This window comes from Triturus cristatus, chromosome 10 (assembly GCF_964204655.1).
Source record: "Triturus cristatus chromosome 10, aTriCri1.1, whole genome shotgun sequence".
In the NCBI taxonomy this organism is placed as follows: domain Eukaryota; kingdom Metazoa; phylum Chordata; class Amphibia; order Caudata; family Salamandridae; genus Triturus; species Triturus cristatus.
The window spans coordinates 999,071,973-999,096,816 of NC_140593.1; the positions used below are offsets into that span (position 1 = coordinate 999,071,973).

Sequence of the window (24,844 nt, forward strand, 5' to 3'; positions counted from 1 at the left end):
GGGTTCATTCTTGCTGGGGGAATAATGTATTCTACCCTATGTAATTTTCTACTTTTTCTTGTGGGATTTCTATCTGCTCCGAAAAAATAAAATTCATAAAAAACAAAAAAAGAGAATTAAGCTGCAGTTTTCTCCGTACTTTCCACTGTGCCTACGTTTGTCTACGGGGCAGAGATTCTAATGTAGCACGTTTCCCTGCCTGAACTTACTTGCCAGGAGTTCTTTTACAAATCTACAAGGCCGAGATCAGCAAATGCACGAAGTACGAAAGGAACTTGCAACCAGTAGAGGCGAGGGCAAGTGTGGTTAAGTGCCTTTGGAGGTGTCTGTTGTGGGTGATTACCTGTCCTTTAGAGGCCCATGAGACAGAGCCTCAAGGGTCTTTCCGAAATGTCCTTATGCCAAGGGTACACAAGCATACACACGTATTGTTGCTCCCACGCAGTGCAGTAGGTACACGAGATTCCTAGCGACGCCTCAAACAAAGCACAACAGATTACAGAAACAAGCAATCGCGCCCTTTGCTCCACTCACAATGCGTGCATGCACACTGCTCTCTTGGTCGCTATATTATCAGATTCTGCGGCTGTTTCTTGCATAATGCATTGCCAGGGTCTATGCAATAGCCTGGCTACATTAGGCAACCATATAATGAGGCGCCAGAAAGGAGTGACAGACTGTCTCTGGAAGCACACGTCATGGTCCCACTGCCAACAAAGGGGGCAGCTAAAAGGTGTACATTCGTCTATGGTGCCACATATCCTAGCATCACCCTGTGTAATGTAATAGACCTCCCTGGAGGAATTCCAGTTCCAGAGTTCAAACCAGAGTTTTGGGCCTGTTTAGCCCTGTCTGTGTGTTCTCGGGTCCGCTTCAATGTTCATTGGCAAACCTGAATTTTTGACTGTGCATCTGACACAGGCAGGAATTCAGACTTTTTTTCCCAAAAAATAAAAATACCCGCCACCGTCGCGTAGAGGAGAGAGGTGTTAAGAGTTGGGGGGTATTGTGGGTTTAAATTCACCTTCAAGAACATTATTTGCCCTTATATAGGGGTGTCAATCTTTCTCTGAGAAAAAAAGCCCAGCCATGTATTGCCGTTCTGAGATTTGGAAAGGGACACTTGAAAATGAAACTGCTTAAAATCGACAGTATCCTGTTTTTTAACATCACATTTGTATCTCTGCTTTAATAATAATTAAGGCCTCGTCTTCTAGATCTACACAACTCCAAAATGTTTCTAAAGTGATGCCATTTGGTGTTTTCATTTTACATTTCAAATGAACAATTATCGCACTGTTTATCCAATGTCACGTCGCATTAGGCGTTTGTATAACCTGTGCGCTCATGTGCCTTCTGGGCTGCTTCAAGGTGCTGCTGCGCGAAGAGGAGGCGCCATTAGGGTGGGAGGAAGGTATGGCGCATAAAGGAAAGGGAGAGCATGAGGTCATGACGCATGATCGCTTGTTTAATGCTTATTCCGCCCTGTAAATTGAGGATTAAGGCATGAAAGCCTCAACCACCGTGCCATAGCTCCGCCCCCTGCGTGCCCTGCCCTGAAGTCCTGGGAATGGTGTGAACGCAACGGCAATCCTGAGGTGAAAACCGCCGTCAACAGGAAGTGCGCACCTGCCCAGGGCCAGCGCGGAGGTGGCGCGCACAGACAGATATTCTTGCGGTGGGAGAGAGATTTCCATCGAGCACGACCACGGCTGCCTTCAGAAGTTTCCGTTCCAGCGCCTCTATCTTGTTTGCATCAGGACCCGGTCTAATTGGCTGACGCAATTTAGGGACAGTCGCATCCTTTACACAGGGGGGTAGCCAGCAATTTAAAATAACCCCCACCCCCTTTGAACCATACCTCGAATGTCATTGGGTGAGCGAAGCGAGTAAGCCCTACTGACTCTAGATGAGGTCTCCTGTTCACCCCTTCCGTTCATCTTAAAGCCTTTCATGTTTACATCTATTTGTTCATACTTTCATCCATCCTTTCACCATTCCATCCATCCACCCTTCCATTCATCCAACCTTTCATTATTAGTTCTCCATCCATCCTTCCGCTCACACTTACAAACATTCATAGATCCTTTTACCCATCCATTCAATCAAGCCATGCATCCTTCCACACCTCCATCCAGGCGACCATACATCCAGAATGTTATCCTTCCAGCCACATTTTTTCTCTCACTCATGCAAATATTGTTTTATCCTTACATCCACCAGTCCATTCCACCTTTAATCCATCCTTTCATACTTTTAACCCTTCCTTCCCGTCACAGTTTCTTCTTTATTTTCATATGCCCTTCATTTCACTCTTCCTTCCAGCCCCCTCTCTCTTTCTTTCCCTCTCTTTTCCTCTTCATTTCTTTGTTGTAATTAACTTTCCTTGCTTGACCTCCGTTATCAGTGTCCTGTATTTTTAAGCTCTTTTGTCTGCAGAGCTGCAGACAGGACAGGAAAGGCTCATAAATAACTGTGAGTGTCAACACCTCCCCGCACCCCTCCCACGACGGACTAGATGGCTTCATGTCACATTGGGGATGCCACTTCTCCGTTCCTAGACTTTGCTTTTACATAATGATGCATTCTGGGAGTTGTGGTCTTGGTTTGTTTTAATTGAGGCAGTTGGACAAACGCACGTGATAATAACGCAATGTCAAAGCAAAGCCCAGGAATGGGGAAGAGGGGTCCATCTGGTCACCCTTCCTGACCACCAGTGCCCCCCACTAATGTTTGTTGGTTGCTGTGGGATATCTTCTATTTGCAGACCTGCAGACGTGTGTCACACAATGCCAGATCTCTTCATACAATGTCCCTGTGAACAGCAGTGTAGCTCATGGTTGTTGGAACCCCCTGCACATAGTGGGTTTCCAGTTCCTGTAGTACTGATGTCTGTCAGGAGGTTTGCAAACTCCCCGGGACATCGCCGGCAGCTTTCATGTGTAGTTTTGGGGAAGGGTCTGGGTGTCTGTAGAGATCTTGCTGTGCCTGGCACTGCCCTCTTGGCCTGCTGCTCCTCCATTCCCCTCTGTGGGCAGAGGGGCAGAACTGGACTCAAATCCTCAACCCCTCCAGCCCACACTCTCTCTTACACGGTGAAAGTATTTTCAAGGTTGGCAGGACTGAGTTCGCATCATCCTGGGCTTCAAACAGGCGTCATTCACCAAAGTCAGTTAAAGTAACACACTCTTCAACAACTGGTGGCATCACACGGTGGGCCCACCTTTATCCCCCGACGGCTACTTGTTTGGTGCTGACAGGCCAAGGGTGGAATCTACAAAAAGACATGCCAGGCAGGGTTGGCATCTTTCCCAGGGTAAAATACTGTCCATTTTATGCACGTTTTGGTATCTCTAAGCACAAGGAATTAAACTTGCATAGTAGATTTAATAAAATCCTCTACATTTTTAACACATCAGTTCTGCCTCCATTTGCTTAAAAAACTTTTAAAAATCGTCTAGGCAACAGTTAGTAATCGTCTAGACAGCATTAACAACTGTTGCTCCTGGTTACTGCTAATTAGCATCCAGGGCTTATGGCTGAATGGTTCTTTCAGGGATGCTCAACACGGATTCCCTGAGGACCTAGAGGCCAACCCAGGACAACAGCTGTGTCAGTATTTATGATTTCGCCATCCTTGGCTGCTCCCGGCTTCCTCGCTCCAGTGAACCGCAGTGACAACCTACACTTATGTGAAGTCTTCACTGTGATCTTGGGATACAATAATCGCTTGTCTTCTATAGCGCTGGCTGCGGTCAGGCCTGTGGCTTTGCAGCGCTGCGTCTATGGACTGTTTACCATCACCCAACAGTGACCCCGTTTTTCTAGAGACTGAATCGCAGTTGCGGGATTTGAACCCATGCCTCTTGCAAGCCAAGATATCAACACATTCCTGTAAAAGGTGCAGCTACCCCGTTAGTTAAGATCTATTTTTGCAGCATATTTTCCCAAAAATATTGACTAAAAGCGAGGAGTTTAAATCAATTTTTTTTTTTTTAAAGCGAAGCTACTTATATATTCTAATGATTTAAGTGTCTGGTTTATTAACCAGAATCATATTTCTCAGCAGCAGTAATTTATCTATGAGCATCTAAGAATACAGCTCGAAGCTGTTTTCAGGTCAATCGGAGCTAAAAACAGACCCAAGGCTTACAGGTGGCCCCATACCATGAGGGACACCATATGCGAATATGAACTGGAAATTTAGTGCAATTTATTCACTTGAGATGAACTAGTACAACAATTTCCAGAATGTATTGCGTTTTTTAGATTAACCTTCTAGCCCAGAAATCCGTGTCCCTGGTGAATGGAATAATCCGGTTACCTAACACGACTTCCAGCCTACCAGGGTTTTCCCTGCGTCCCACATGACCGGTCCAACACTGCCAGGCTGGCAGTTAAACGTCACAGCGGCATGGGTCTTGATGCCTGTTGGTCTCTGCCAGCACTTCCGCTTCCGGTCCTGCCTTCGCAGTCTGGACTGCACGTCAGCCGAGGTAGAATTTAACGGCGTGCCGCCTGAACTCGCAAAAGACCTCACAAAAATGCTGTGTTGCACGAGGAGCTGATTCTAGTTCCGAACACTGAGAGCGCATTAACGGCTTGGAAGTCGCGTGGCCGTGACTCACACACGCCGTGTGTTCACCCCTCGGCAGAGAACATTTTTCACATTTCACATTTATTTCAAGTCTCCCAAAAGGTTCTCTGGCACAAGTCGCAGCTCAAGAAAGAACCAAGTATATTGTAAGATGAGATGCCTTTTATTGGGTCCACACAATGAGTACAAGGATGCTATAAATATAGATTGTAAAAACAATGGAATTCATTGAAAACAAACCAAGTCTGAGGCCGACCTAGACTGCCCATTGATCCACCTGGTGTAGCGCCTTGTGAGCCCACATACATGCACATTTTGACTGTTGAAGTAGCAGCAAAAATGTGTGGTACTAGTACTTATGCACATTCACAGTAGTGTGGTGTAGTTTGCAGAAACATTGTGAATGGTTCAGCCACTAAAAGGCTGGTGGGAATCAAATGTATATATGTGTGGAAAAACGTGCGGGAACATTATAATTTCAGATTACTTTTGACTCTTTCTGCAAATCTGTTATTCAGGTGGTAAAGGCGAGCAGTAGTGTTGTCACAGCTTCACAGTATTCTCTCCAAATTTAACATGAAATCTCTAAATGACGGACGTAGTCTTCAGTTTTGCCCTAATATTTTTAGATATCTTTGCCTGGATCATCACCGTGAACCCTCTTTATACATCCTAAGTGCTCCCAAACATGCACACGCTCCTGGTCAAATACCCTATTCAGGTTTCTGCTCTGTGCGGCAGATGGTGTCACCCTACACGGGTTGCTGAAGCTTTAGACAAGTGGCAGGCACCGTGCCATCAGAACTTGGTTGACCCGGCCTGCTGTTGGCCATTCCTCTAGCCCATCTCAATCCCTTCACTTCCGCAATACTTAACAGCACCTTTGAGGCTTCAGGTATGGACACCACCAACTGGTCCGCGCTCGCTCTCATAGACAGACCAAAACATGTACCAAGTAGAGAGAACATGTACTGTGCGGCTAATGGAATATGGATGTTGTGGCTGCCACCATCCCACCTAAAGTGAGATTGATGCAGCATCTTAGCGGGTATTTCTATGGTTACTCCTGAGCTTATGGTAATTCCCTTCTACATCTATGAATTTTTGGAATGTCTTGTGATATGTATGGATATATGTAAATGGCTATGATTACAATAAACAATATATATTTTAGATAAAACTTCGGATGATGACATTGATGATCCCTCATGCGCTCTTTGAACATATTTGTTGAATGTATATACATGTATACCATGACTCTGAGATTACTTTATAAGCATCCTTGTAGCATGGCGAGATAGTCGGCCAATTGAATTGATCGCGCAGTTTTCTCTGTTTTTTTCCCTGATGGAAACATGGTCATCCATAGTTGATACATATAAACTATTGATATCTATGGTTTGTTCATTAACATAAAAATAGGTTTTTTTTCATCGCTCGAGAGTGGAGGACACATGACCTCATAGTGCTGGCAGACACGAGACGGGGTTTTTCGTTTTTCCCTGCTCATGTAATTTTTGACACAAATAACAACGATCCATCCACTCACAAAGCAATCATTTCAGACGAACTGTAACAAGTATGGTACGTGTGGTGCCCCAGTCATCAGGATAGGATCCTAAGAAGGCCTTCTCAGGGATGATATCCAGATTAGGGTCTTGCGTCACGAGAGTTCACCCACAACACCCCGCAGTTGCACCCAGGTGGCGCTGGTGAGGAGCTTACATTGTTAAGTTGGCAGCTCTTTTCAAAACAGTTAAAACCTGGTGTCCTTTCTGGCAAAAGTCAATTATTTGATTTAGATCCGGAAATGTGCCTGTGAAAATGAGGATCACGCATGATGACAGGTGAACAAACTAGAGTGATAGAGGAGCGTCACTGAATAACTTGCGTGTTAAATATGTTGGTTAACCACTGAAATAGGTTATTTGACTCCCTCATAGTTCACACTTTACAGATTTTGATAAGGATCAGTTATGTAAACTGAATTGATGCCTCTGACAGGGACATTAAAGTATTCCGGTTTAGAACTCTGTACCATCGATTGGCCCCAACGCGTATTTTGATTTTGTTCCTTAAGTAATCATTTGGGTAGAGTATGTTGAAACAAATTATTTTGGGAGTGTGTCATGTCTCATCCCTCATTTCTTCACCAGTAGGAAATCTAGTACTGGAGTTCCAATTGGTTGACGTCTAAATGGTGATTCAGGACACCCTCCCAACCTTCCAAAGTAAACTGGTTCAACCGACTTGACCTCTATGTTTTCATATCTGGATGACATCCGAAGCCCAGTTGGATTAGTGGGTCACCCAGAACTATTCACTTTCAACTGACTCATGATGTACAGAGATAGATTATACGGATTATTTATGTAATTAGTTCTGAGGTACATACCGACGAGGTAGGGCTTTGAAGCATTGAACAAATGAAAAAGGAAGCAAAAAAACAATGGAATCTGAGTAGCCAAGCTGTAAGGTAGACACACAGATGTGATTGCTCAATGTCAATATCTTGGCTAACAAGAAGACTGATGAGCTGCAAAATACTTTGAGTTTGGAGCCCAAGTACCAAAGGCAGGGGTAGGTTTCAGAGCATCTTTCAGAGCTCCGCAAAAGTAGTAGTTGGTCCACCAGAGCATTCATCACTATTAGCTCAATCCAACCAAGAAAATGAGGCAAAGAGACATAAATTGTATCAGTCATGGGGGTCACATTTTACTCTTTCCGTTCCTTGGGGAGTGCCTTTAATGCCACCGTGACCAGCACAGTACCCAGGATTGCAGAATAACCCGGGCAGCGCATTGCGGGACATACTGTTCTTAAGTGTGTGACTCAGTACGCCCCATGTAAGTAGACCGGGCCTATGATTGAGAGGATGAGTTGGCAGCTACTGAGAGATTGCCAGAATGTTGCGGAGTATCACTGCAACATTCCGCACCTTCTCACTTTTTGCCAACTTCTCTAAACTTTAGCTTTTCAATCTGTAAATATCCCCCTTGGCTAGGCCCTGAATCTTTAGTAGCAGCACTCCCCGAGGAGGGTAATCCGGCCCTTTTCAAATTGAAATACATAAATGGGAGAGTCGCTGGAGGTTTTTGTACCATTGCTCCTGCCAAGCATTTGACCATGGATGCTCCAGGCCTCCATATAGGGAATAGAGCTTGATAAGGCTCAGCCTGTGTTCTAACACAGGATGAACACCCCCCAAGTCATGACAAAATGTCTCTGGCTAACGAGGTGTTTGCAACTTGAGATCTCCACATTGTAGGGCAACAACTATATAAAAAGGTAGTTCTATGGAAAGAAACAGGTCTTAAGATGCAAAATCATTTGCACATTAACACAACTGTTTATTACAAACACATGTCCCCAGGGTGGGCGGCCGGCTGAGACCAAGTGCCTCTTTGGTGTAAGAACAGTCTGTACAAGTGTAATAACACTCCATGAGAAGAAGGAAAAAGGGTAGCTGAACCACAATTAAACTCTTGTGTGGAGCCACATAACTACATCATATTGTATGTGTTGCTCAACAGCATGCACATCACTGTGGCTACAAGAAATCTCAGTGTAATTTTAGTTAAGATAAACCATCTCACCTTCTGAGCACTGGTGACCATCTTCCTGACCACCTCCTTGATATGCGCTTGTCCATCCATTGGTGGCTGCATATACACAGTGGCTCTGGTCACACCTCGGTATGCCACGGTGTCCGGCCACCCCATATCCAGTTCCGGGATGGAGTGATCTGACATCTGCGGCCAATACTGCAGAGACATCGGTCCCTCGCCATCTTCGCCATCCCCACCACTACCAGACCCCCTACTACCCTCCTCCACCTTGGGCCCACTCGACCCAGGGTCAAAGGGCTCGACTCGTTCCAGGATCTTCTTCAGCTCCACCTCAGAGAGGAAGTCCCTGATGTTTTCCTTCTTGAGGACTTCATAGAAGGCGTCCACTCCCTTGGACACCAAGGCCTCCAGCGCCAGCCTTTGCTCCTCGCTGTAGAAGAACTCTGGCTTGGACTCGCTGGACCGCCAGTTCACATTGTTGTTATCCAGACACTGAACCTGAGAGAGGGCCATTGCACCTCACTTGTAATGGCCAAAATACAAAGAAATTCCAAAAGGCCCAGTGGTGTCCTGCTGTTTTAGATCCTCCAGTTTCCTCTTCCAGTGGACTTTTGGTGCATTGTTTTTAAAGGTCTGTTTTTTGTGCAACTCCTGCGCATTTATTGTGCCAAAAAACTGAGGTCCGATTCAATTAATTATTCCAGAACTGTTTCCATGTACTGCCAAAGCTACTCAACAACACCCCGGTCATATCTTATCCCGGAGAAAGACTATTCCATGTGGACAAACCTCCAAAGAAGACCTCCTGAGAGGGTCAGGTTAGGTAAAAGATGTGCCAATTAACAGATGGGAAAGAGAAAACAAAGAGACGCTCTCTGCCTTTTTCTGTCTCTGCTCTACAGACAATAGATGTGACTTTTCAGTGTTGAGCTGAGTTGGGTTGAATCTGAGCCCACGGGAGAGTTTTAGCTCCCTGAAGTTTTGAGTGACTCGCCTCTGACTCCTCGGGTCAGGGCACCTCCATGCAGGCAAGGACAGGTCACTTCCGCTCCTCGGCAGATGAGTAGCTCCCTGAAGCTGTGCGGGTCGATACTTCTGGCGGGGGGCAAATTCCTGGCGGTATCCCAGCCTCCGTGAGTAGCCCTTGGAATGAGCAGCACTTCCGCGACCACAAGTTGTCTCCTTAAATTGATCGATTCCTACCGGTAATCGATCAGTTTCTTCTTTCTGGAGCAGATGTGTTCCCAGTTGTAGTCGATCCGTTACGGCCCGCAGGTGATCCGATCTCGTCGGCTGCCTGTACGGACCAGTTGTCCAGTTTCAATAGGTGCTGAACACGTGTCGGTTCACTACTGAGGTCTCTGTGGAGCACAGGCTCGGGAACCTATCGCTGGAGCCCCCTTCTTCACTGTAGCCCCCTCCCCTGTGTGCCCAGCAGCGCCCAGGGTCCCCGCGCCCGCCAGCTGCTTCCAGACGGCTGTGACCGGCAGGCAGCACTGAGGCGGGCAGGTAGCAGCGAGACTGGAGAGGGCGGGGAGAAGCGACGAGAGAAAGGCGAGGGAACCTCCCAGCCACACCTGCGATCCTCCTCATCACAGGAGGCGCGGATCACCCCGTCTGTCTGCGGACAGGACACGAAAACCCCTGATCTCAGTCATTACACGCACAGCAGACCAAGCCCACTGGAGCCCCGCCAAACCCCGCCCCCGAAGCAGCCAGCAAGGCAAAGGGCCGTGCCTGTGACCCGGCGCAAACACAGCCGTCTGCTCCGAGAGGGAGGACTGCTGTGTGAGCCCGCGCCACCCGCAGCAAAACACACAACTCAACTTGAGGCAAGACACACAACTCAACCTCAGCTCCGTGAGTTGGTGCCCCTGTTGCAAGACACGAAGGTTGCAAATCATCCTCAGTCCACCACCTGGCTGCAAGACACAACTTAAAGTCACAAAGCATCCTGCTGGCTGCTGTAAAATACATAACTCAACCTCAGCTCCAACTCCTGCTGCAAGATAAGATACACCGGTCCCAGCTCTGTGAGTTGGTGCCCCTGTTGCAAGGGTCTTTCTTGCAAGACACACAGCTCGACCTCAGCCGCTCAGCCCACCACCTGCTTGCAAGACACACAACTTAAAGTCACGCGGCATCCTGCTGTAAAATACACAACTCATCATCAACCCTGCATCCTGCCCTGCTACAAGACAAACACTCCAGCTCAGCCCAACCTCCTTCTGTAAGATGCACAACTCAACATCCGACTGCAAGATGCACACACCAGCCTCAGCTTCATAAACCCATACCCCTGCAGCAAGACACACGTCAGCCCAACCTCCTGCTGCAACCTCTTGCTTCAAGACGCATACATTAATCCCCATTGTGTGAGCCAGAGCCTCTGCAGAAAGACACACAACTCACCTTCAACCCATGCCCCTGCAGCAAGACACACAATGTCAGCCCAGCCACTCGCTGCAACCTCTTGCTTCAAGATGCATACATGAATCCCCATTGTGTGAACCAGTGCCTCTGCAGAAAGACACACAACTCACCTTCAACCCACGCCCCTGCAGCAAGACACACGTCAGCCCAGCCTTCTGCGGCAACCTCTAGCTTCAAGACGCGTACATGAATCCCCATTGTGTGAGCCAGAGCCTCTGCAGAAAGACACTCAACTCACCTTCAACCCATGCCCCTGCAGCAAGACACACAATGTCAGCCCAGCCACTCGCTGCAACCTCTTGCTTCAAGACACATACATTAATCCCCATTGTGTGAACCAGTGCCTCTGCAGAAAGACACATGACTCAACGTCAACCCATGTCCCTGCAGCAAGACACACAATGTCAGCCCAGCCACCTGCTGCAACCTCTTGCTTCAAGACGCGTACATGAATCCCCATTGTGTAAGCCTTTGCCTCTGCAGAAAGACACACAACTCAACTTCAACCCATGCCCCTGCAGCAAGAAACACAATGTCAGCCAGCCTTCTTCTGCAACCTCTTGCTTCAAGATGCACACATTAATCCCCATTGTTTGAGCAAGTGCCTCTGCAGAAAAACACATAACCCAACTTCAACCCATGCCCCTGCAACAAGACACATAATGTCAGCCCAGCCTCCTGCTGCAACCAGTTGTTTTAAGACGGGTACATGAATCCCCATTGTGTGAACCAGTGCCTCTGCAGAGACACACAACTCAACTTCAACCCATGCCCCTGCAGTAAGACACACAATGTCAGCCAGCCTTCTTCTGCAACCTCTTGCTTCAAGGCGCATACATGAATCCCCGTTGTGTAAGCCTGTGCCTCTGCAGAGAGACACACAACTCAACTTCAACCAATGCCCCTGCAGTAAGACACACAATGTCAGCCCAGCCTCCTGCTGCATCCTCTTGCTTCAAGATGCATACATTAATCCTCATTGTGTGAGCCTGTGCCTCTGCAGAAAGACACATAACCCAACTTCAACCTATGCCCCTGCAGCAAGACACACAATGTCAGCCCAGCCTCCTGCTGCAACCTCTTGCTTCAAGATGCATACATTAATCCTCATTGTGTGAGCCTGTGCCTCTGCAGAAAGACACACAACTCAACTTCAACCCATGCCCCTGCAGCAAGAAACACAATGTCAGCCAGCCTTCTTCTGCAACCTTTTGCTTCAAGGCGCATACATGAATCCCCGTTGTGTAAGCCTGTGCCTCTGCAGAAAGACACACAACTCAACTTCAACCCACGCCTCCGCAGCAAGACACACAATGTCAGCCCAGCCTCCTGCTGCAACCTCTTGCTTCAAGACGCATACATTAATCCTCATTGTGTGAGCCTGTGCCTCTGCAGAAAGACACACAACTCAACTTCAACCCACGCCTCCGCAGCAAGACACACAATGTCAGCCCAGCCTCCTGCTGCAACCTCTTGCTTGAAGATGCATACATGAATCCCCGTTGTGTAAGCCTGTGCCTCTGCAGAAAGACACATAACTCAACTTCAACCCACGCCTCCGCAGCAAGACACACAATGTCAGCCCAGCCTCCTGCTGCAACCTCTTGCTTCAAGACGCATACATGCATCCCCATTCTGTGAGCCTGTGCCTCTGCAGAAAGACACACAACTCAACTTCAACCCATGCAGCAAGACACACAATGTCAGCCCAGCCTCCTGCTGCAACATCTTGCTTCAAGATGCATACATTAATCCCCATTGTGTGAGCCTGTGCCTCTGCAGAAAGACACATAACTCAACCTCAGCCCAAACTCTGACTGTAATATACACAATTCAACCTTCAGCCCAACCTCCTGCTTCAAGATGATGCATACATTAACCCCCTTTGTGTGAGCCTGTGCCTCAGTAGGCAGACACACAACTCAACTTCAACCCAGCCTCCCGCAGCAAGATACATAATTCAACGTCATCACAACCTCCTGCTGCAAGATGCACAACTAAACTCAGCCCATCCTCCGGTTGCAGGTTACACACATTAACCCCAGTTCCACTAACCCATGCTCCTGCAGCAACACACACGCCAGACCAGCCACGTGCTGCAAGACACACAGCTCAAACTCAGCCCAAACACCGGCTGCAAGATAAGACACATCAGTACCAGCTCTGTGAGTTGGTACCCTTGTTGCAAGACACTCAAGCCAACCTCAGCTCAACCTCCTGCTTTAAGAGAATGTGGCTTAACAGCTGAGCGGTCGACTTTGAAACAGTGGAGCCTGATGCGGGAGGCTCAAATCCTGTGATTCTGGGCAAATCACTTAATCTCCCCATGTCTAAAAATGAATGTGTCCGTCTGTAACGCAACTGGTGCTCATGTAAAGCGCCCTGATACCTTTGGGTCGAGTTTGCGTTATATAAAAGTAAAAAAGAAAATGCCTACATTACTCCCCTTGTGTGAGCCTGTGCCTCTGCAGCAAGTCACACAGTCCAGCTTCAACCAAGACCTCTGCAGCAAAATGCTCAACCCAACCTCAGCCCAACCTCCAGCTGCAAGATACACAACCCAACCTCACCCAACCTCCAGCTGCAAGATACACAATTCAACCTCAGCCCAACCTCCAGCTGCAAGACACACAGCTCAACCTCAGCCCAACCTCCAGCTGCAAGATACACAATTCAACCCCAGCCCAACTTCCAGCTGCAAGATACACAATTCAACCTCAGCCCAACCTCCTGCTTCAAGATGATGCATACATTAACCCCCTTGTGTGAGCCTGTTCCTCAGTAGCAAGGCACACCACTCAACTTCAGCCCAGTCTCCTGCAAGACACACAACATAAACTCAGCCCAATCCCCGCTGGAACACACCACTCCCAGGTCTATGAGTTTGTGCTTCTGCTGCAAGACACATAACTCAACCTATGCCAAATCTCCGGCTACAAGATGCACAGCTCAAACTCAACTCAAACTCCTGCTGAAAGATACACACAATTCAACCCCATCCCAACCTCCTGCTGCAGGATGCGCAGATTAATCCTCACTGTGTGAATCCGTGCCCCAAACAACAAACTACACAACTCAACTTTAGCTCAACCTCTTGCTGAAATATGAGACATTAATCCCAGCTCTGTAAACCTTTGTATCTTACAGTAAGACACACGTCAGCCCAGCCAACTGCTGCAAGGCACACAACTCAATCTCAGCCCACCTACCTGCTTCAAGGTGCATACATTAGCCCCCATCTTTGTGAGCCTGTGCCCCTACAGCAAGACACAAAATTCAAGTTCACTCCAGATTCCTACTACAAAACACACAACTGGACCATTGCCCAATCTCCTGCTACAAGATGCACAACTCAACCTCAGCCCAAGCTCTTGCTGCAAGAAGCACAACTCAGCCTCAACTTAACTTCCTGCTGCAAGATGCACAACTCACCCTCAATTCAACCTCCTGCTGCAAGATGCACAACTCACCCTCAATTCAACCTCCTGATGCAAGATGCACAACTCAGCCTCAATTTAATCTCCTGCTGCAAGATGCACAACTCAGCCTCAATTTAACCTCCTGCTGCAAGAAGCACAACTCAGCCTCAACGTAATCACCTGCTGCAAGATGCACAACTAAGCCTCAACTTAATCTCAGGCTGCCAGATGCACAACTCAGCCTCAATTTAATGTCCTTCTGCAAGATGCACAACTAAACCTCAATTTAACCTCCTGCTGCAAGATGCACAACTCAGCCTCAACGTAACCTTCTGCTGCAAGATGCACAACTCAGACTCAACTTAACCTCCTGCTGCAAGATGCACAACTTAGACTCAACTTAACTTCCTGCTGCAAGATGCAGAACTAAGCATCAATTTAATCCCAGGCTGCAAGATGCACAACTCAGCCTCAACTTAATCTCCTGCTGCAAGATGCACAACTCTCCCTCAATTTAACCTCCTGCTGCAAGATGCACAACTCAGCCTCAACTTAATCTCCTGCTGCAAGATGCACAACTCACCCTCAATTTAACCTCCTGCTGCAAGATGCACAACTCAGCCTCAACTTAATCTCCTGCTGCAAGATGCACAACTCACCCTCAATTCAACATCCTGCTGCAAGATGCACAACTCAGCCTCAACTTAATCTCCTGCTGCAAGATGCACAACTCACCCTCAATTCAACCTCCTGCTGCAAGATGCACAACTCACCCTCAATTCAACCTCCTGCTGCAAGATGCACAACTCAGCCTTAACGTAACCTTCTGCTGCAAGATGCACAACTCAGCCTCATCGTAACCTTCTGCTGCAAGATGCACAACTCAGACTCAACTTAACCTCCTGCTGCAAGATGCACAACTCAGACTCAACTTAACTTCCTGCTGCAAGATGCACAACTAAGCCTCAATTTAACCTCCTGCTGCAAGATGCACAACCCAGCCTCAACTTAACCTCCTTCTGCAAGATGCACAACTAAGCATCAATTTAATCTCAGGCTGCAATATGCACAACTCAGCCTCAATTTAATTTCCTTTTGCAAGATGCACAACTAAAACTCAATTTAACCTACTGCTGCAAGATGCACAACTCAGCCTCAACGTAACCTTCTGCTGCAAGATGCACAACTCAGCCTCATCGTAACCTTCTGCTGCAAGATGCACAACTCAGACTCAACTTAACCTCCTGCTGCAAGATGCACAACTCAGACTCAACTTAACTTCCCGCTGCAAGATGCACAACTAAGCCTCAATTTAACCTCCTGCTGCAAGATGCACAACTCAGCCTCAACTTAACCTCCTGCTGCAAGATGCACAACTCAGCCTCAACTTAATCTCCTTCTGCAAAATGCACGACTCAGTCTCAACTCAACCTCCTGCTGCAAGATGCACAACTGAGCCTCAACTTAATCTCCTTCTGAAAGATGCACACCTCAGCCTCAACTTAACCTCCTGATGCACGATGTGCAACTCAGCCTCAATTTAATCTCCTGCTGCAAGATGCACAACTCAATCTCCTGCTGCAAGATGCACAACTCAGCCTCAACTTAATCTCCTTCTGCAAGATGCACAACTCACCCTCAATTTAACCTACTGCTGCAAGATGCACAACTCAGCCTCAACGTAACAGCCTGCTGCAAGATGCACAACTCACCCTCAATTTAACCTCCTGCTGCAAGATGCACAACTCAGCCTCAACTTAATCTCCTGCTGCAAGATTCACAACTCAGCCTCAACTCAATCTCCTGCTGCAAGGTGCACACCTCAGCCTCAATTTAACCTTCTGCTGCACAATGCGCAACTCAGCCTCAATTTAACCTCCTGCTGCAAGATGCACAACTCAGCCTTAACGTAACCTTCTGCTGCAAGATGCACAACTCAGCCTCATCGTAACCTTCTGCTGCAAGATGCACAACTCAGACTCAACTTAACCTCCTGCTGCAAGATGCAAAACTCAGACTCAACTTAACTTCCTGCTGCAAGATGCACAACTAAGCCTCAATTTAACCTCCTGCTGCAAGATGCACAACCCAGCCTCAACTTAACCTCCTTCTGCAAGATGCACAACTCAGCCTCAACATAACCTTCTGCTGCAAGATGCTCAACTCGGACTCAACTTAACCTCCTGCTGCAAGATGCACAACTTAGACTCAACTTAACTTCCTGCTGCAAGATTCACAACTAAGCATCAATTTAATCTCAGGCTGCAATATGCACAACTCAGCCTCAATTTAATTTCCTTATGCAAGATGCACAACTAAAACTCAATTTAACCTACTGCTGCAAGATGCACAACTCAGCCTCAACGTAACCTTCTGCTGCAAGATGCACAACTCAGCCTCATCGTAACCTTCTGCTGCAAGATGCACAACTCAGACTCAACTTAACCTCCTGCTGCAAGATGCACAACTCAGACTCAACTTAACTTCCCGCTGCAAGATGCACAACTAAGCCTCAATTTAACCTCCTGCTGCAAGATGCACAACTCAGCCTCAACTTAACCTCCTGCTGCAAGATGCACAACTTAGCCTCAACTTAATCTCCTTCTGCAAAATGCACGACTCAGTCTCAACTTAACCTCCTGATGCACGATGTGCAACTCAGCCTCAATTTAATCTCCTGCTGCAAGATGCACAACTCAATCTCCTGCTGCAAGATGCACAACTCAGCCTCAACTTAATCTCCTTCTGCAAGATGCACAACTCACCCTCAATTTAACCTACTGCTGCAAGATGCACAACTCAGCCTCAACGTAACCTCATGCTGCAAGATGCACAACTCACCCTCAATTTAACCTCCTGCTGCAAGATGCACAACTCAGCCTCAACTTAATCTCCTGCTGCAAGATGCACAACTCAGCCTCAACTCAATCTCCTGCTGCAAGGTGCACACCTCAGCCTCAATTTAACCTTCTGCTGCACAATGCGCAACTCAGCCTCATTTTAATCTCCTGCTGCAAGATGCACAACTCAGCCTCAACTCAATCTCTTGCTGCAAGGTGCACAACTCAGCCTCAACTCAATCTCCTGCTGCAAGACAGGGCCGGCTTTAGCACTGGTGGCGCCCTGTGCGACAATGTTTGTTGGCGCCCCCACAGGCTCCCTCACTGCCACCCTTTCACAGTGCCCCCTCAAGTCTCCATAATCACTCTCTCACACATGTATTTAATTAGTTGTATGGCTCCTCCTATACCAGTGTAGGGTGTCAGAGCACTTTACATCACACACACACACTACACAGAGACAATCAATCATAGGTGTGTAAATCAGTGTATAGAAAATGTTACATAAGCCAGAAGACTACAAGGTGTAGGGGTCCCATGTCATTCATACTGGTAGACATTTTAGTTTAAGAGTGCTTGGTCTGGAGAAGTACAGACTCATAATTGAAAACATATCCCCATGGTTTGGGGTTACATTTAATAATAGCGATTTTTTATTCTTACCGAAATAAACCCTTTTTTAAACATTAGAATAATGAAAGACAGAGGAAAAATCATAATGCTCTAATCTATATCTTGCAGTTTGCATGCAGCTCTTTGATAGTTATTAGTTCACTGTTCCATGTTAGGATTTTAACATCTACACTGCCAGTAACAAAAGAATCTCTCTGTCAAAAGCACTGACTGATTTAAAATATATGCACTTTCTGATCTGCATGGTACACATTCTTGGCAGCAGGCATATAAACCCTCTGTGCTACCATAAAATGAGTTAAAATTTCCACTAGACAAAACTTATTGCTGTATGAGAATTGCGGGAGAATAGCAATGCAGCAGCAGGTGCTTCTAAATCTATAAAATAATTCCAAGGACGGCGCCCCCTTGAAGAGTCAGCAACCGGTGCGGTGGCACCGGTCGCACCGCCCTAAAGCCGGCCCTGCTGCAAGATGCACAACTCACCCTCAATTTAATCTCCTTCTGCAAGATGCACAACTCAGCCTCAACTCAATCTCCTGCTGCAAGATGTGCAACTCAGGCTCAACTTAATCTCCCTCTGCAAGATGCACAACTCACCCTCAATGTAACCTCCTGCTGCAAGATGCACAACTCAGCCTCAATTTAATCTCCTGCTGCAAGATGCACAACTCACCCTCAATTTAACCTCCTGCTGCAAGATGCACAACTCAGCCTCAACTTAATCTCCTGCTGCAAGATGCACAACTCACCCTCAATTTAACCTCTTGCTGCAAGATGCACAACTCAGCCTCAAGTTAACCTCCTGCTGCAAGATGCACAACTCACCCTCAATTTAACCTCCTGCTGCCAGATGCACAACTCAGCCTCAACTTAATCTCCTGCTGCAAGATGCACAACTCACCCTCAATTTAACCTCTTGCTGCAAGATGCACAACTCAGCCTCAAGTTAACCTCCTGCTGCAAGATGCACAACTCAGCCTCAACGTAATCTCCTGCTGCAAGATGCACAACTCAGCCTCAATTTAATCTCCTTCTGCAAGATGCACAACTCAGCCTCAATTTAATCTCCTGCTGCAAGATGCACAACTCACCCTCAATTTAACCTCCTGCTGCCAGATGCACAACTCAGCCTCAACTTAATCTCCTGCTGCAAGATGCACAACTCACCCTCAATTTAACCTCTTGCTGCAAGATGCACAACTCAGCCTCAAGTTAACCTCCTGCTGCAAGATGCACAACTCAGCCTCAACGTAATCTCCTGCTGCAAGATGCACAACCCAGCCTCAATTTAATCTCCTGCTGCAAGATGCACACAATTCGTGCTCTGTGAGTTCGCGCCCCGCAGCAAGACTCACAACTGAACCCCACTTCGACCACCTGCTGCAGGATGCGCACATTACTGCCTCTCAGAACACATAACATTGAAGAGCATTGTCGGTTCGCACGTCTGCGCAAAATTTTGCCTTCACCCAAACCAGTAGGAGAGATTTATGAAACCACACACCCCGAAAAGATACCATGAGTAAAACACACAGACACTTCCCCACCTAGCCCCACCCATGTCAACACCCAGGTGGAGAGATATAAAGCAGCCCAGAGTCTCGCACAGTCAACATATAGAATGAGGCACAATGACCGATAAACACAGATACACTGACCTACAGACCCTCGAGTGCCTCACCCCACCGACCACTGTCACTCACATGCAGTTACACAGACACGTGCACCCCGCCCCCTCCCTCCGAGCAAACTAATTCAGAGATGAAGAAGACACAGATATGAGTCAGATCTGCCCTAGCAAAACAGGTTTACAATCACAGGCCCCCACTTTTCTTGTTTGTTTATTTATTTATTTATACGGTTGTTTATTTATTTATTTTGCGGACCAGAGCTCTTTACAAAAGCCATTCCAAACACATGGGCAGGCGCACGTATTCTCGCCACCTCAATTCAACATAGAGATACAGAGGCCCCTCCCCTGAAGAACTACACACACACACATCTGGATGTACGTACGAGCTTAGCCCCCTCAGTTATCTCAATAAGGAAACACAGGCCCACCCTTCTCCTCCGCCACACAAGCCTGTAGCTGCAGGAAGCTGATTCATCTCGTAAACATGCTTTGGGTTCTCTTTCACCTCATTCTCTGTCTACCCACAGCCCTTCCCAGACATCAGGCCCTCGGGTCAGGAGAGGGATGACCCGAGCAGCCAGGAAGCACCCGCCTCCCCCTTCCTGAGGGTGGCAGCTTCATGTCAGGTGCTCTCACCTAAGTGACAAACTGACTGGAAACTTGTTACACCACCACCATCCAACGGGCAAATGAAACATTCAAAAATATAGAGTATTTGTTTAAAATACGATTTTTTAGTTAAATGTTTCTATACAATCGGGTTTAAGAGCCATACAAACTGCCAGATGAAACAACCGTTGGAAAATCCAACAAGTTGTTGACCTATTGGCTTTCTCAATGGTTTTTATTTTTACTGATGCTGTGCAGCACCGACCAAAGAGGGGAAAAAGTCACAATGACACACAGCTGCCGCGGGAGCCACCTCATTCCTTAGGTCCGCGCTTGCATGATGATGTATGGGGGGACACGCCTCACGCCTCTGTAATGAGGCAGGTGCTATTTTTGTAGTTGATTTACTGATCTAAGATGGTGAACGTCATTTAATTTGGTAAATAAAAGAAAATCTTTTGGGGGGGGAGGAAAGCAATGGAAAAGCTTTGCAGAAGGAATGAGGAGGCAATTGGAGTGCATGGGGTGCAGGTTTTTGGTGGGGAAACAGCACACAAGTAAGAGAGCTAGAAAACGTGCAGTCCCTCAGTGCGGAAAGAAAAAAGAAACCAGCATTGGGAAAGTTCATAGCTCATGCCTTTGGGGCCTATTGGCTTTGCCAGTGCCTTTTGGCAATGCTGCCCGCAAAGTGATATGTTTTTGTAAAGTATACCACAAGTTACATTACACAGGGTCAAATTCATTTAAAAAAAAAAAAAAAACTATTGATGGACGGAATGCTGGTCAATGCAAACATTTACCCCCAGTCACAAGGATCTGGGTTTAATCTATCATTCTTTTGCTCACCACACCACCCCAGTTTGGACCAAGCCATATGCAAATCAGTCTTGACCCTGTGCCTCATGGGAACAGACCTGCCCGAATTGCCAAGCCAGGTCCTGTGCTCTCCATGCCACTGGAGTCAGGCTAGCCTGGCTGATGAGGGGTGAAACTCCAAAACCAGTCCTAAGATGCTTGTTTCCAGCCCAAAGAGAACCTGGCCTGGCAGTTCGGGATGGACTGTTCCCATGAGGAACATAGTCAAGACTGATTTGTATATGGCTGGGTTCAAAATGGAATGGCATGGTGAGCAAAACACTATGGATTTAGGCCCAGATCTCTGTACTGGGGTGAATGTATGACATTGTTCTGCATTCTGTCCATCAATTGTTGTTTTTGCATTTGTCACCCCGAGTGGGACGGGTTTGCCCAGACGTGGGTCCCGTGCTCCCCATCCCACTGGAGTCAAGCTATCCTGGCTGAGGAGGGCTGAAAGCCCGAAACCCGTCCTAGGATGCTTGTTTCCAGTCCAGGGAGGACCTGGCCTGGCAGTACGGGCTGGACTGTTTCCATTGGGCTCAGGGATAAGACTGATTTACATATGGCTGGGTTCAAACTGGAATGGCATGGTGAGCACAAAAAACGATGGGTTTAGGCCCAGATCTCTGTACTGGGGTGAATGTATGACATTGTTCTGCATTCTGTCCATCAATTGTTGTTTTTGCACATTCATGTTTAGGCACAGGAGATAAAGTGATTTGTCCAGATGCACAGGGTGTTGAGCCGACTTATACCTAGTTCCTGAGTTCCAAAGTACGCAGATCTGGCCATAACGCCATATTCTCTCTTGGAGTTGAGACTCCAAAGCAACACACATTGCTATAGTGAACAAGGGTACGGTGGAGAACTATGAGACCTGAAATCGCTTTACAGAGTCTAAGTCATGGCACAGTAAATACTGTTGTGGGATAAGGTAGAACATTGCAAGATCTGCTCCCTTCAGAACACCAGTCTGGTAAACTCTCAACATACAATCCAGCAAACTATGTTTCCCACTTAAAACGGGCAGACGAAGACTGCGTCACCATCCCTTGCTTCTCACTGAGACTCTCCGCCAGGTAATTCCACAATTACAGGGTGCAGTCTTCAAATTAACCTGCAATGTCTGTTATGTTAGAAATTTGTAAAGCGCCTGGTTACTCCAATACGGAGTGTCCCCGTGCTAGATTCCAACTCAGAACCTAGTAAAAAGCCTGCCGATACTGGCTATTGACCTAAGGATTGTCTGAAGAACCTGGTTTTCATTTTTTTCCGAAACAGGACTTCACCCGCCGTTGGTAAGGCGTGACCATATGTGAATATTATGAATCTGGATGTAAGAATAACACTGAGAAAGAGTCAAAATAATTGGTTTGGTTTTATAATGAGTCATAAAGCACCTGGGGAGGATACAAATCAGCGAAGCACACCCAAGGCCAAAATCTCCAGGACCTCTTATGCGAAGGATCCTTCCCTCAAGACATGTGTTCTTGATCTCTCTTGTGGAGAACAGCCCCCCACAAGCTTCCTCTCTGATGGGTGAAGGGATTGCCCTATGCTGGGAGACTTCTGTGAGGGAGATCTCCCCTGATATGTTGCCACATGCAAAGGCTTGCCTGTGACGCAAAAGACATCACACATCAAGTACAAGGGTGGATTCCACATGCAAGAAAAATGAAAGAGAGATCTTTCCCCTCAGAAGGAAAAAGCTGACTAAAAGGCTAATATCTCCAGGGCTTCTTCAGAGAGGGAGGCCCCCTCACCCTGCAGCTGGGCCGTTTCTAGGTGTTTTGTGGCCCTAGGCGAGAATTGAAAAATGCCGCCCCTCCCTTTTACTACCATCACTCTCTCCCCCTGTCATCCAGGCTAGAAGAATGAATGCATTAGCTATTTCCAAACTGATGTTTTTTGCCGCCCTCCCCCTTTTGCCGCCTTAGGTCGCCGCCTAGTCTTGTCTAATGGTAGAAACGGCCCTGCCCTGCAGACTTCCCACATGATGATGGCGCCCAACTGTTGCCTGTCTGGCCCAATGATCAAAAATCCCAGTCACCGCTCTATTATTTCACCATCTAGCATTTGCATAGGTCACCATCTGCCTCTGGTATAGTGTTTTCTCATTTTTCTCTTATATTTTCTTATCTTGAAGCATAATGTGGCTTATCGTCTCCATCTCACCCACAAAGACTGCTGCCGAGCTCTCGTTTGCTTCCAGCATTCATTGTCCATTATTTATGCACAATTCTGTTATCACTAAGGAAACCGACAAAATGGAGGCACTTCAGTGGAAATATCGCGATGCTATATTGACCTTGGGGGTGGGGACGTTTGGAGAGACAGATGGCAGGGAGGTCTGAACATAGGATGTTGTTTTCCTAAGGTGTGAAGGATAAAAACGGTCCATCATTGCAAGGGCTGTCAAACCGGTCTTTTAAAAAAAAAAAAGTAAATAAACCGCAGAAAAGAACCAGAATGTATAAGATTAAACCAACCTCGATTCCATAATATGAAACATGAGGAATAATTACAGTTTACCATTCTTGCCACATGGAGCACTTCTGCAGAATTCATCCCAAAAAAATTCTAGATCAAACTGATGTAAACTTTCTGAAAAAATATGGTGCGGCACATGGGCAGAACCTTAGCAGATGTTACGTGTTCACCTTTTAGTTGCTGACTGCTGTGTTGTGGCATTTCCATTAAACTGGTATTAATGGGATGGAACTTCGATCAGGCAGTATTAACATAGTGAAAAATACTGTCTTACAATGTGCCACATCACTCTGCATAAGTCATCTTTTCTTGCAACGTAATTTAGTCAACCATGCCACATAATTTGGCGCTTCATTTCCATGTTATTCCAGTGGCCTTGGTTGCAATAAAACCAAGAATTTGCAATGCAATAGGTCACGCATTTGCGAGAGTTTAAGCTATTGGCATTGTAAATGAAAATGCCTTTTATGTATCTGTTTTGTTAATTAACACATGAATAAAAGTCATTGTCATTTACAATACCAATAGCTCAAACTCTTGTAAATGCGAGACCTATTTGATTTCAAAGAAGCATCCGCCATTGTCCCGGGCTGCTTGGAAAGTGAAAGCATGCATGGCACACTGAATATTGCAGGAAAGCATGTCGTGCCTGCAGTAGGAGAAACTCATTCAAGAAAATAGTGCTTACAGACTAAATAAGACGTACTGTGTAACAAACAGAAGTAAAAGGGACAGTCCTCATGAGAGGTTACAAATGAAGACAAGGCGGTACTAAGGAGGGACTAACAAGCCTATTAACGAATCAGAAGCCAGCGTTTACGAAGGACAACGACACAAGCCAATGACAAATATGGGCAGAGAGTGGGCTGGGCTTCAAGTCCATACTCCAATACAGCTTGCCTTGCAGAACTGGGCCTGGGCTGCCCAGGCTCGACCTAAAAAACCTGCAGATCCTGGGAGGCATTTAAAGCTCTCCTCCTCTACATGCCATACCACCATGAAGCGTAAATGGCCACTTTATTTGGACAAGGTTGTAAAACTGTCAACTTCAACAACATAACATAGCGTCAACAGTTTTGAACCCCTTCTTCGCCCACACTTCTCACATTGCACCACGCTTTGACTCTAATGCCCCATACCTTGCCTCATTCTTTCCCCTTTCCTTCACTGACCTTCTTCCATTCCCCAATCTGTCTCTCAGTTCCCCTACCAAAGTTCCTCCAATGAAGTCTCCTTGTCCCGTTCCAAGAATCACGCACCCCGTCTTCCTTTGCCTGTGCTGCCTTTATCCCCCGAGAGGTAGGTACACCCGCAATGAACTCTCCACCCCTCGCGAACTACTACTGATGCCCTATACAACCTGTCCTATTATGGCATTAGCTATTGCTCAACAGTTCCCCACCACTCCTTAAAATTTTTTAGGGTGGGTGGTGGTCGTTTTGAAAACCCTCCCGCCCGGTGGTGCAAGGAGTCAGGAAGAGGACGCCACGCCTTTATGACTTCTTAAATAGCTATCCCCAACTCCCGACCCTTCCCCTGTCCCTACCCGACCCTTCCCCTGTCCCTACCTTTCCCCCGTCCTGGCCTCACCCATTTCACCAATCCCCAGGGGGAGCCTGAGCTGCGCCTGAGTGTCACGCCCCCCCCCTCATTCCTCTGCAGCCTTTGGGATCCCATGCATGGTGATGTGGTGTGGCCAGTGGCGTCACTAGGGGGGTGCGGGGGGTGCGGACCGCACCGGGTGACACCCTCACGGGGGT

At 47.2% G+C, this 24,844-nt stretch overlaps 2 protein-coding genes across 2 annotated transcripts in view; one reads left to right on the forward strand and one right to left on the reverse strand.

Annotated features, from left to right (window-relative positions):
- The window catches only part of SACK1G (scaffolding CK1 anchoring protein G), a 167,326-nt gene extending 157,545 nt beyond the window's left edge, over positions 1 to 9,781 (reverse strand). Inside the window, exon 1 of the mRNA XM_085628992.1 lies at positions 8,194 to 9,781. Within this exon, the coding sequence (XP_085485118.1) occupies positions 8,194 to 8,679 (486 nt within the window). The 5' untranslated portion in view covers positions 8,680 to 9,781. The remainder of the gene's footprint in view (positions 1 to 8,193) is intronic.
- Positions 1 to 24,844, forward strand: part of SLC5A10 (solute carrier family 5 member 10) — a 681,053-nt gene that overhangs the window by 397,656 nt on the left and 258,553 nt on the right. The gene's annotated exons all lie outside the window — the stretch shown is intronic.